Source organism: Mustela putorius, unplaced genomic scaffold (assembly GCF_011764305.1).
Source record: "Mustela putorius furo isolate JIRA1106 unplaced genomic scaffold, ASM1176430v1.1 tig00000835_pilon_pilon_pilon, whole genome shotgun sequence".
Lineage (NCBI taxonomy): Eukaryota > Metazoa > Chordata > Mammalia > Carnivora > Mustelidae > Mustela > Mustela putorius.
The window spans coordinates 8,863,905-8,876,911 of NW_025421492.1; the positions used below are offsets into that span (position 1 = coordinate 8,863,905).

Genomic DNA, 13,007 nt, shown 5'->3' on the forward strand with positions numbered 1-13,007 from the left:
ACCAAATACCGCGGATTCATCCCGGATTCTCCCATTTTAACGAGGAAACATCAACATATGCGTGACCCAGCCGTCCCCCATCAGTGACGTAAGGCTGGATCTCCACAAAGTCCCAATCTGGAGCAGAACTGCAGCTCGGAAGGTCGCCACAGACCTCAGCCCACCCTCCGCCCCTGAGTGCAGCCTTCCCAGACCTGCAGCCCCCCCAGTCCCCAACTCACTCAGCTGGAGCCCTTCACGTCTCTGAGTCCAGGAGGCACAGCCGCAGGTGCCGGCCCCTCTCCAGAGGGCTCTTCGTGTCGGCTCCCAACGCCCCAAGCCATACAACTGGGGGATACTGAGGCAGCACCATCGGCTGGATACAAGGCAGGGGGGGGACAGCAGGACCCCCCTCCCCCAGCCCCCACCGGGCAGGGGGCAGCTGCCAGCAGCCACAGGGCTGAGGGAGTCGAGGGCCCGGAGGCTGCTGAGGTCTCAGGGTTCCACTGACTTGGTTTCACTCCTCATTGCTCTGTGCAGAGCTGCGAAGGCCAGCGTGCCTGCAAGGGGGCCTGGGCACCTCTCCGCACAGCCTTCGGGCCTCAAGGGACTGCAGAGGGCCTGGCCGGGCAGGGGGTGAGGCCGAGTCCAATCCGAGCACTGCCCCAGCCGCTGCGGGGGTGGGGGGGGAGGCCGGCCCCCAGCTCTGCAGCCTGACCCCTAGGACAGTAGCAGCAGTCGGCCCCTAAAAGACCCTGTCCCCAGCCTCCCCTGAGGAGCAGGAGCCACAGAGACCCTGGCCCTCCCTGAGGTCGAGGACACCCTAGCCCTCACAGGTCACTTCCTGGCTGGCTTGACCTTATCAGGGCTACACCGAGGACCCCCTCAGTGATGGAACAGTTCCGTAACCCCCGGCGGTTTCTGCTCCTGCAATTTCCACCCAACTCCCGGACCTCGAAGCCCGCGAGCACCCCCGTGTGGCCCACTCCCGCCAGTTCGGGCAGAGTCCCGCCTGCCGGAAAGAGGCTGAGCAAGCAGGGCAGAGGGCAGGCTGTGTCCCTCCCCAGGGCCAAAACGACAACCAGACGTTGCTGGAGAAAGCGGGGTGAGTCCGGGCTCACCACATAGCCACGGGCTCCCCAGGTGCCCCAAGAAGCACGGAGAGTGCAGGGGTCCATAGCTGTTCCCGCCCGTCAGAAGCTGCTGGCCCGGGACACAGGCTCCTGGCCTCTGCCAGCTCTGCCCCCAGGTCCCCAGAAGCTGGGGAGGGGGGAAGGTGTGAACTTGAGGGCTGCCGTCCCATGGTCCACGACACACACAGTGCCCAGTGACGTGGGCACAGCCAGGGCCGAGCTGTGGGACAAGCGGGGGCTGCCTCAGGACTGGGTCTGCTGGCTCTGTCCTACGGGACAGGACCCCCAGCTGCATGCAGCAGGCGGCTCCTGGTAAGGCCCGGCCACTCCCCAAGGACAAGGAGAAATGCAGGTACCGAGAGGGCCTGCCACAGCAGCCAGAGCAACGTCACCAAAGCTGAGCGCCCCTGGCCACTGTCACCCCTGCATACCAAAAGCCGAGCTCTCTCCTAGCCTCTGTCACCCCTGCAGCAGAAGCCAAGAACTCCCCTGGCCCCCTTCACCCCTGCTCCAGAAGCCAAGCACCCCCCAGGCCCTGTCACCTCTACACACCAGAAGCCAAGCTCCCCCTGACCTCCGTCACCGGCCACCGGAAACTGCCTGTCCCAATGGGCCAGGGCCCACAAAGCCTCATGCCGCATATAGCCTGGGGCTCCCGCTGCACAGCTTCTGCCCAGGAGTGGGGGCCAGGCATGGCAGCAAGCCTAGCATCGAATGGTCAGCCCCAGTCCCCGGAGGCTCAGATGCTCCCACAGGCGAGGGTCCCCACGGGAAAAGACGGGGGGGGGGGGGTGCACAGCCTGGGCCTGTGATGACAGCCTACCCATCAGGGGGCCCAGCCTGCCTCTTGCTGTTGTGTGGCTTCCTGCACAACAACGCGGCCTCCCTGGGCCTGTCCCCACATCTGTAAAATGGAGAAATCTCCGTACACTCCACACGGGCCACGTGAAAATTAACCAACTTCTCATAAAAGACTTAAAACAGCGTCTGGCACATACAGAGCGCTCAGTGTCTGCTACGTCGACGATAAAGTCTCCTGCATGAAATCCTCGTGGCCAGAGGACCACGTCACGTCTTCCCCGCCCACGCGGGGGCAGACACACCCACGCAGCTCCAGGGTGAGTCCCCCTGTGCTGCTTCCTAACGAGTCCCCCCTTCCTGAGCCCAGCAGCGGACCCGCACCATCTGGGAACCCGACTCAGCAGAACTTGGGGACCAGCCCGGTCCCAGCCCATGCCCAGCCAGGGGGTCTCATCTGCAAAAGCACTCCCTTCCCCAGGGGCAGGGTCCACGCTGCGGGGGCAGAGGCTGCCCCAGACACACCCGGGTCTTTCTGAGGTGACAGGCTGCAAGGAAGCACCCCCAGAATCGTGGCAGGTCGCAGGGACTCCCCGGCAACCCAAGCAGACACGGGTCAGTCGCTGAGTGAGGCAGGAAGCCATGAATCCCTGCCCTTATCATCAAACATGGGGATGCATGGAAGTTTGAGGAGGAGTGGGATCTTCACGAGCATTCAGGTGTCCCCCAGAAATAGGTACAAACCACAGAGAGAGGCGTGGGAGCCGGAGCAACAGCCAGGAACGGTGCCACGCGGTCCCTGGAGGAGGGAGAGCACAGGCACCAAGAGACAAGCGGCCCCAGGGTCTCAGTACCCCCGAGGAGCCTCCAGGAACCCCCAGGACCACCCAGAGCCCCCCATGACCCTCCAGGAACCCCAGGATCCCCAGGACAAAGGTCTGGAACTGACCCCTGCGAGCACAGGCCAGGAGCATGGGACGGCTGAGCACACGGGCTCTGGGGACCCGTCCCTGCACCGGCGAGCGCACGCTGAGGTTGGTGGGCTGGTCTGAGCGGAACCTCAGGGTGGCCCACAGATGCTGGAATCCTGCTTCCCAGAGCCAGCCCTGGAGTGTCCGGGGTCACCAGGCAGCAAGTCAGACACTTCCTCGCAAACAGCTAAGAAAAAGCGGTGCACTCCTACCCTAACTTTGTGGCCTTTCAAAAAAATGCAAATGTTTAGAAATCAAGTCTTCATGAAAACAAAGCCACCCTCACTCCTTCCTTCGACACCCTGGATCAGACTAACACGCGGCTCTGGTCACACGCCCCCGCCCAGGCACGACTGCTCATCGGTGTGACTGCTGAGTGCCCGCTCAGTCTGGGGACACCGTCCCGATCTCTGACCCCATGGCCCTGGGCTCACACTCTGACAAGGAAGATGGGGGGCCAGGCGCCATGGGGGAGCATGTGCTGTCACCAGGGGTCACCAGAGGAAGCCTGGGGTAGGCAGCCTGCAAGGCTCCTGATGGGGGGAGGGGCCGGTCAGGAGGCAGCTGGCTCTCCAAGGTGGGGTACAGCCACTCTGCCCAACCCTCCAAGCCCACCCCGGCTTTAACTCTGCCTGACAGGGACGCAGCGGGTTAGCAAAGGGCTGCGCAATCCAGCTGCAGGACTACAGAACTGTGGGCCGCGGGGCTTGCCGCACTGACCCACCTTCCCTGCCCACTCACGCACCACCCTTGCCGGGCAGGTCTGCCGACCGGCAGGCCACCACTGTGAGGGGGTGATCGGGGGACCCAAAGGTCCCAGAGCGCCTCCCCCCTCCCCCGGAGCATAGTATGACTAACCAGTGAGCAGGAACACCAGCCCTTGTTCAAAAACGCTGTCCTGGGGGGTCCCACCATGCCCCCGAGGCTGACCCCCAGCAGATGGGCTGGCCTCCGGCACGCCTGAATTGCAGGACCCTTCCCTCTTACTCTGTTGGCTTGCGAGGACTCTGTGCTGACAACTCGTGCTCAGTGGGGCTCCCTGCACTGGGCGATGGGAGGGCCCCGGCTGAGAGGCCCGCACCGGCCTACACGACAGGCTGCTGGCTCAGGCCCGCGGAGCCGCAGGCGGTGCTCGAGGTCCCCGTGCTGGACGCAGCAGGAAGAGCAGCAGACAGACTGGGAAACGCAGCTTCTCCCCAAATCAAAACAGTACTTCGGTTTGAGTTTTAAGGCTGCTTCTAAAACCTTACCGGAGGACATGACCTTCTGTTCAGGTGAACATCCTGCCCTATCCTCCACGGAAGAGAAAACCAACCGTGAACGAGCAGGTGCACCTTCAGGCAGCTCTAAGCAAAACCAGAAAAGCTCCTGTTCTCCCAGCCTGAAACCTCTGCGACGCGACGGCGGTCGCTCTCCCCAGCAAGACAGCGCAGTGTGTGCACCCCGTGAAGGGTCCTAACATCTGTTTAATAGAAGAACGTCTGAGACTCGGCCCGCGGCCCCCACCGCTCCAGGGGGGCGGCCGCTACATGCCCCAGCCCCGCAGTGCCGCGGGTTCTCCAGGGGCAGCAGCTGCCAGCACTTCCCAGCCCTCAGCTGACTGCTGCAGGCAAGCACACAGAGCCCCCAGGGCGCTGCTCCCCACACACTCAGCGACAGAGGCTGCAGGGAATACCGTCCCCTCCCAACCTGCTCCTGGGACTGAGGTCCCATGCTGGGAGGGCCGAACTGTCCCCTCGGTCCCACACTCAGAAGAGCAGGGGCGTCACCCCAGAGAAGCTGGTGCTGCCCCAGCCCCCAGCTGCAGAGCAGGGGTTCCGAGGTCTGTCTCACAGATGGGGCGCACAGGAACAGACCGGTCTGTCGCTCTCCCTAAAGGGAGGAACAGGAGCAGGAGCAAGCCTAAGGCCTGACGAAAGCAGTGGGGACCTTGGTAGAGGAGCAACTGGGAGCTGACAGCTCAGCACGGCAGCTCCTGAACCAGCAGACCTGCTCCGCGTGCATCAGACTAAAACAGCCCTCCTGGGGCACAGCAGCCTTGGAGACTGCCCTCGAGATCCCCGCCTGATGAGCCACTCGTGCCCCCCGGGTCTTACCCACCCAATAGAGCCATTGACCCGCCCGGCTGCCGATCTGCTAGCCATGGGCAGAGGCGCACAGGGGCGTGTGATTCCGACGGGGGCCGGCCACCCAGAAGCTCAACAGGGGAACCCAGGAGGGTCAAGGAGAGCTAGACCCACAGCCCTGCCTGGGGGAAGACAGGTTCAGAGATGGCACCAGACGAGCCCACTGGCACGACACATCAGCAAACAAGCCTTCCCACCAACATGGGGGCGGGGGGATCCAGGAGTGAGTCGCTATAGTATTTTACAATACACAGCTTTCAACAAAATGTTTGAGAAATGCAAAGAAATGGGAAAGTGGCCCATATGCAGAAGAAACTTAAGAGGAAACAAAACTCTTTTTGAAGGGGCACAGCCACTGGACTGAGCAGAAACAGTCTTTAAACTTTAAAACAGTCACTCTAAGTATTTCAAAGAACCAAAGAAAATCATAAAGTAAAGGAGAGCATGACAGTGTCTCATCATACAGAAAATCAGTGCAGGGCACGTGGGCGGCTCAGTAGGTTAAGCATCTGCCTTCAGCTCAGGTCATGATCCCAGGGTCCTGGGATCCAGCGCCTTGAATCGGGCACCCCCGCTCGGCGGGAAGCCTGCCCCTCCCCACCCCGCTTGTGTTCCCTCGACCACCCTCTCTCTCTCTGTCAAATAAATAAATAAAATCTTAAAAAAAAAAAGAAAGAAAGAAAGAAAGAAAGAAAAGCAGTACAAGATAGAAATTATAAAAAAGAACCAAATGGAAATTCAGAAATTGAAAGTACAATAACTGAAATAAAAATTTCACTACAGAAGCTTAACACTGTATATTTCTTTAAAGATTTTATTTATTTGACAGACAGAGAGAGAGAGAGCGCATGCAGGGGAAGTAGCAGCGGGAGAAGCAGGCTTCCCGCTGAGCAGGAGCCAGATGTGGGGCTCGGTCCCAGGACCCCCGTGCTCGGTGGGGGGTCTGCTTCTCCCTCTGGGCCTGCTCCTGCTTGTGCGCTCTCACTTGCTCCCTCTCTCAAATAAATAAATAAAATCTTTTTTAAAAAATAAAAGATCACCAAAACAATTAATATACTAGGAACATCTGCTTAATCCAGAAGCAAGCAGTAAGGAAGGAGAAGACATGCAGGGAAACGGAGAACATCAGGTACAAGTCCAAACACATCAAAATAACATTCAGCATGAATGGATTAAATAACACAAATCAAAGGGCATAATTGCCAGAATGAATTTTTTCTAAGTTCCACTATATGCTGTCTACGGGAAACACACTTCAGATTCAAAGAAACAAGTAAGTTTAAAGTAAAAGAATCAAGGGGTGCCAATGGGAGGCTTAGCGGATTAAGCCTCTGCCTTTAGCTCGGGTCATGACCTCAGGTTCCTGGGACGGAGCCCCAAGTCAGGCCCCTGCTCAGCGAGGCGCCTGCTTCCCCTCTGGCCCTCCCTCTGCCCCTCCCTCTGGCCCTCACCCCGCTCATGTATGATGTGTCCTCCCTCTCTCCCTAATAAACAAATAAAATCTTTTTTTAAAAAAAAGTGAAATAAGGGAAAATATTTTATCAAACAACAGCAACCACAGGAGGTCTGCAGTAGCTACACTAAGATCAGAAGAAAGAGATGTGAAAACAAAACAAAAGAGACTAGAAATAGGGGGACAATTTATAATCAAGGGCCAATCCATCAGTCAGGTAAAAGTATAAACATATAAACAAACACAGACACGCCGAACAACAGTCCTCCAAAACAGAAGAGGCAAACCCGACAGAAGTGAAGAAGAAAACCAAATAATTAAAAAATAGTGGAAGATTTCAATATACACTCTCGGTCATGGGTGTGACGACCAGAAAGGGCGAAGGAAAGACTTGAGCTCTACGAAACGGACAGTCTCTCTCCACTTCCACCCAGCAAAGGGTGTCATGCATGTGGGACATTTCCAGGACAGACCTTCTGTGACCCCATGAAACCAACCTCAGCTTAAAATGACTGGAATGATATAAGGTATATTCTCTAACTACATGGATTCAGTTAGAAATCAGTTACAGATGAAAATCTGTGGAAAATACGTGCAAATGACACAACATATATAAATAAAAAAACGGGTCAAAGAAGTAATCTCAAAGGAAGTTAAAAAGTATTTAAGACCAATGAAAATGGAAACTCCACAGGCCAAAACTTTCAGGGTTCACTGAAAGCATTTATTAGAAGTTGTTTATGATTATACATGCTATACTAAAAAAGAAAAAAGGATCTCAAATTAATAATCTAACCTTCCACTCTTAGGAAACTAGACAAAGCAAACTAAACCCAAAGCCATAAGCAGGAGAGAAGGAAATACTAGAATCAAAATAAGCACAGGAGAGAATAGAAACACAACAGAGAAAATCAACAAAACCAAAATTTGGTTCTTTGGGGGGGGGGGAATCAATAAAACTGACAAACCTTTAGCTAGAACAACCAAAAGAGAGAGAGAGAGAAGGGAACTCACACTATTCAAGTCAAGGACGAAAGAGAAACCACCTGCCCAGAAACAAAAATAAGACAAAAGTACACATCAGCAGATTAGACTCAGTGGACACATTCCAAGCAAGTAAGAAAAGTAATTGAGTAACTAAGTAAAAGTTACTAAGAAAAGTAACTAAGTAAGTAAAAGTCACTAAGAAAAGTAGCTCAGGAAGAAGCAGAAAGTCTGAAGAGACTTGTAAGAAGAGACTGACCTGGTAATTTTAAAACTTTCCACAAAGGCCCAGGGCCAGAAAACCTCACAGGATAATTCTACCCCACAGTGAAAGAATCAATAAGCTTGTGATGAGAAGTACACAAGCCCCAGAGACGGAGAGCACCGGGGGGTGAACACAGACGAGTACTGTGGCCATGACACCTGCTGCGGTAACACGGAATTATTCTAACCACTAAGAAGATTTTAACTATGTAATATGATAATCACCACTATGATGGCAATCATATTACAATATATAAATGCATCAAAGGGAAATGATGTGCACCTTAAATTTCCACAATGCTGTATGTCAAATGTATTTCAGTTAAAAAACAAAAAACCTCCCATAAAGGAACATAGCCAATAAGCTCCGTGACATTGGCCTTGGTGATGAGTTTTTGGACCTAACTCCAAAAGCAAAGGAAAAAAAGCAAAAATAAATAAGTGGGACCACATCAAACTAAAAAGCTTCTGAACAGCAAAGAAAACCACCAAAGCTCACAAGTGACTATTTTAATCAAAGAGACAACAGAGCTGGGACGCCTGGTGGCTCAGTTGGTTAAGCGTCTGCTTTCGGCTCCGGTCATAATTCCAGGGCCCCGGGATCGAGCGCCGCATGGAGCTCCTTGCTCAGCAAGGAAGCCTGCTGCTCTGCTTGCTTGTGTTCTCTCTCTCTCTGTCAAATAAATGAATAAATCTTTAAAAAGAAAAAAAAAAGGACAACAGAGCAAGCGTCGGCGAGGATGTGGAGGAAAAGGACCTCTCGCGCACCGTTGGTGGGAATGCAAACTGGTGCGGCCGCAGTGCAAAACAGCACGGAGGGTCCTTTAAAAATTAAAAGTAGAATTACCACATGACCCAGCAATTCCACTACTGGGTATTTATCCAAAGAAAACAAAACCACTAATTCAAAAAGATATATGCACCCCTATGTTTACAGGGGCATTATTTACCATAGCTAAGATCTGGAAGCAGCCCAAGAGTCCGCCCACTGATGAATGGACAGAGAACATGTGGTGTATATATACAGTGGAATTATTATTCAGCACAAAAAAGAAAAAAGTCCTGTCATTGGCAACAACACGGATGGACCCTGAGGGCATTATGCTAAGTGAAATAAGTCAGAGAGAAAAACACAAGTACTGTATGATCACTTATATGTGGAATCTAAGGAAACAATGACTGATGTTAAGTAGACTTACTACATACTCAAACCAGATGTTATATGTCAATTATACCTCAATAAATCATTTTTTAATTAATAAGGAATTGATACCAATCCTTCATGAACTTGAAATAGAAAAGGAAAGGGGTGCCTGGGTGGCTCAGTGGGTTGAGCCTCTGCCTTCAGCTCAGGTCATGATCTCAGGGTCCTGGGATCGAGCCCCGCATCGGGCTCTTACTCAACAAGGAGCCTGCTTCCTCTTCTCTCTCTGCCTGCCTCTCTGCCTACTTGTGATCTCTCTCTGTGTCCAATAAATAAATAAAATCTTAAAAAAAAAAAATAGAAAAGGAGGGAAACTTAGAAGACCAGTACTATCCTGATACTAAAACCAAAGTCATCACAAGAATTTTAAGTATCTACCTTCAGCTCAGGTCATGGTCTCAGGGTCCTGGGATTGAGTCCCACACCGGGCTCTCTGCTCGGCCAGGGAGCCTGCTTCCCCCACCACCGCCTGCCTCTCTGCCTACCTGTGATCTCTGTCAAATACATAAATAAATAATCTTAAAAAAAAAAACAACTAGCAAACAGAATCCAGCAATTTATAAAAAGGATTACACATCACAATCAGATGGGGTTTATCCCAAGAATGCTATGTTGGTTCAACATACAAAAATCAATCAATGTAGAATAAAGGACAAAACCACATGATCATCTCAAAAGACACAGAAAAGCATTAGACAAACTTCAACATCGTTTCATGATTTAAAAAAAAAAAAAAAACCAACAACCACTCACCAAACTCAGAACAGAAAGGTTCTTGCTTCATCTACATGAGGCATCTGTGTAAACTGTGCAACTTCATCGGGCTCGATGGCGACAGAATGCCTTCTCATTGAGACCAGGCACAAGACAAGCATACCCAGGCCCACCATTCCTAGCCATTCCTAATTCTAGAGTAATTAGGCAAGAAAAAGTGAAAGCATTCAGATTGGAAAGGAAAAAGTAAAACTACCTCTACTTGCTGATGACATAATCTTACAAGGGAAAAACCCTAAAAAATGTACTAGAAAGCTATTAGAACTAAAGAATGAGACCAGCAAAGCTGCAGGATACAAGATTAATATGTGAAAACCAATTTTATTTCTACAACATAGCAATGAACAATCCAAAATGAAATTAAGAAAACAATTCCATGTACCACAGCATCCAAAAGAATAGAACACTTTGTAACAAATTTAACAAAAGCATTCCAAAACACTTTGTAACAAATTTAACAAAAGCATTCCAAAACTTGTACTCTGATCATCTGCCCCCCCCAACACACACACACACACACACACACACACTGGACAGGTTTCTAGGAACTAGTTCATGCTTAAAAATAGCAGGCTATGGGTTGGTTAGTCGCTGGAGACACGGCCGCCTTAGTAAAACGAATCACACACAGAGCAGCAGGACAGTGAGGGCTGAGCTGGGACAGAGCCGCACAGAATGAATGAAGCAGAGGGTGCAGGGGCCGCCTTGCGCGGTGTGGTACGTACCCAGATAGGACCGCCTGGGGGGAACCTTGATTTCTTCATCCTTATGATCTGCAGCGACATTGAAAGAAAGAGAACAGAGAGGAGGAAGCACAGAAACAGACTGGTTTGAACACTGGTCGCAGCCCCGGCTCCCAGCCCTCTTGGCATTCTTTACAAACAAAAACAAAAACAAAAGACACTGGAATAGAAGGACAGATCTTGGCTTCTGTGTTTTAGGAAATTTACTTCCTGAACTATTCTACCCCCAACCTACCCTCTTCCTGTAGAAGTGCCTGGAGCAGGAGGAGGAAATCTTGGCCGAAAAAATCAAAGTCACCATATTTTCACTTAATTTGTAAGGTCGGAGGTGCCATAAAGGCCATTGCATGGCTGCTGGGCTGAGAGAAAGAGAAAGCAGATGCTACTTCTATTTTCCCCTAAAAACTCATCTCCATGCGAGCTTTGACGGCTCTTGTCCCAGGGTCACACCCTTCAGAAAGGGTCACACCCTGCAGAAAGCTGTTTCCGGAGCACGCTAACAAGATGCCCGCTGGGAATGGGGAGCCAGTTCAACCTGCGAACCTGACAAACGTGTGGCCCAGAGACAATGCGGCGTCCGGCCCGCCGGGGAGGGACTTGAGGCGTCGGGGCAGCTGCACCTGACGTAGCACGAGATGACTCCGTGCTGGGGGAACCTGCTCCTCCGGCAGCCCAGCCCCACCGCAGACCCCCCAACACGGTGCTGCTGGACGACAGCCCACAGCCCTTGAACACACAGCCAGAGTCCCTGCACAGTGGAGCCCAGGACAGAGTCTGAAAGACGGAGGGAAGAGTCACTGGGCCCAGTTCCCTGTCCCCTGCCCGAAGTAATGAGGCTCCGTGCGTGGGGACAGCAGATGCCCACAGGTCCTGCTTACAAGGAGCGGCCGCACAGCGCACATGAGGGCTCCTGCCAGCAGCACCGCCACACGCCTCACCTCCGCACCCACTCCCTCCCAGCTCCTGCCCTTGAACACAGCTTCGTGATTCTGTTTCTCTCCTGAGACCGATTTCACCACTCACTGACACCTCCTCAAGGATCAGGTTCCAAAGTGCAAGGGAGCGAAGGGGACACAGGACACACTGCTCGCGTTGCTGCGGGCAGGCCGGACCCCCACACACCATCTGCCCTCTCGACTCGGGCCACATCATGCCCAGAGGACAAGCAGAGCTCGGAAGCACGCCAGGGAGCAGGGCGGGGCCAGGGGCAGGCCCAGGAGTGAGAGAACATGGCCCATCGGGTCTCTGGGCAGCACCACGGGGGAAGGAAAAGCAGCAGCTGGTAGGGAGTCGTGGGTCAGGGCGGGGAGACTCACCCCAAGGACAGAGTCAAGCCACCCAACGTTTCCTGTCTACAAAGCAGAGAAGCATGCCTGCAGAGGACAGACTGGAGGTGAGCCAGTCCTGAAGCTGAGAGCCCAGGTAGGGACCCACGGTCCATGCTGCCCACGTGGCCCAGGCCTCCCAGCGACACACCCACGGTGACGTCAGGGCCTCACCGCTCCCCGCTGGATGCACCCCTGGGCTCCTGGGGACCGTGACCACTCCAGGCCACAGAGACGATGCTGCATGGGCCCCAAGACCAGATGACAAGAGAGACACAGCTCCCACCCAGTTCTCTCCCAGACCCACCCCCTGAAGCCTGGCTGCCATGTCCAAGCGCAGGCCACGTGAGGAGGCCACGTGACCACGTCCCAGCAGACTCCCCAGTAGAAGCTGAGAGGACAGGAGGGACGGATGGAGGGACACAGAGCGCGAAGGACCCGAGCCACAGAGACTCCAGCCGGAGCTCAGACCGGAGAACTGGCCGTCCTGAGCGCCAGAGGACAGCCAGGGGATGGCCGGCGGGAAGGTTGGGAGTGGCCAGGAGCCAGGGCGCATGCGGTTTCCAGGGGCTTCAGGTCCCCGTCGTGGTGTGGGAGCCACTGCGGTAGGCGCGTGGAGAGACCAGTTGGGAGGAGCAGAGCGTGGGGGCCGTGGCGGGCAGGGGTTCCATGGACAGGACGACCCAGAGACCAGGGCACCAGGGGGGTCCAAGCAAAATGGAGATGCGACAGACATCAGTTAGGGCTGTAGGCAGGAGAGACACAGGACATGTGACCCGTGTCCAAGGAGAACACCGATTAACCCTCAGAAATGCAGAACAGCAGGCGCCTGGGTGGCTCAGTGGGTTAAGCCGCTGCCTTCAGCTCAGGTCATGATCTCAGGGTCCTGGGATCGAGCCCGGCATTGGGCTCTCTGCTCAGCAGAGAGCCTGCTTCCCTCTCTCTCTCTCTGCCTGCCTCTCCATCTACTTGTGATTTTTCTCTGTCAAATAAATAAATAAAGGGACGCCTGGGTGGCTCAGTTGGTTAAGCAGCTGCCTTCGGCTCAGGTCATGATCCCAGCATCCTGGGATCGAGTCCCACATCGGGCTCCTTGCTCAGCAGGGAGCCTGCTTCTCCCTCTGACTCTGCCTTCCACTCTGTCTGCTTGTGCTCCCTCTCGCTTGCTCTCTCTCTGACAAATAAAAAATAAATAAATAAATAAATAAATAAATAAATAAAATCTTTAAAAAAAAAAAAAAGAAAAGCAGAAC

General features: G+C 53.6%; 1 protein-coding gene across 3 annotated transcripts in view; it reads right to left on the reverse strand.

Annotated features, from left to right (window-relative positions):
* The window catches only part of SLC66A2 (solute carrier family 66 member 2), a 47,283-nt gene that overhangs the window by 20,442 nt on the left and 13,834 nt on the right, over window positions 1–13,007 (reverse strand). For 2 of the 3 annotated variants that reach the window (XM_045085279.1, XM_045085278.1), the window contains exon 4: window positions 10,412–10,459. The exons of the other annotated variant lie outside the window; for it this stretch is intronic. In XM_045085279.1, coding sequence (XP_044941214.1) covers window positions 10,412–10,459 — 48 coding nt within the window. The remainder of the gene's footprint in view (window positions 1–10,411; window positions 10,460–13,007) is intronic. 3 annotated transcript variants of the gene reach the window in all.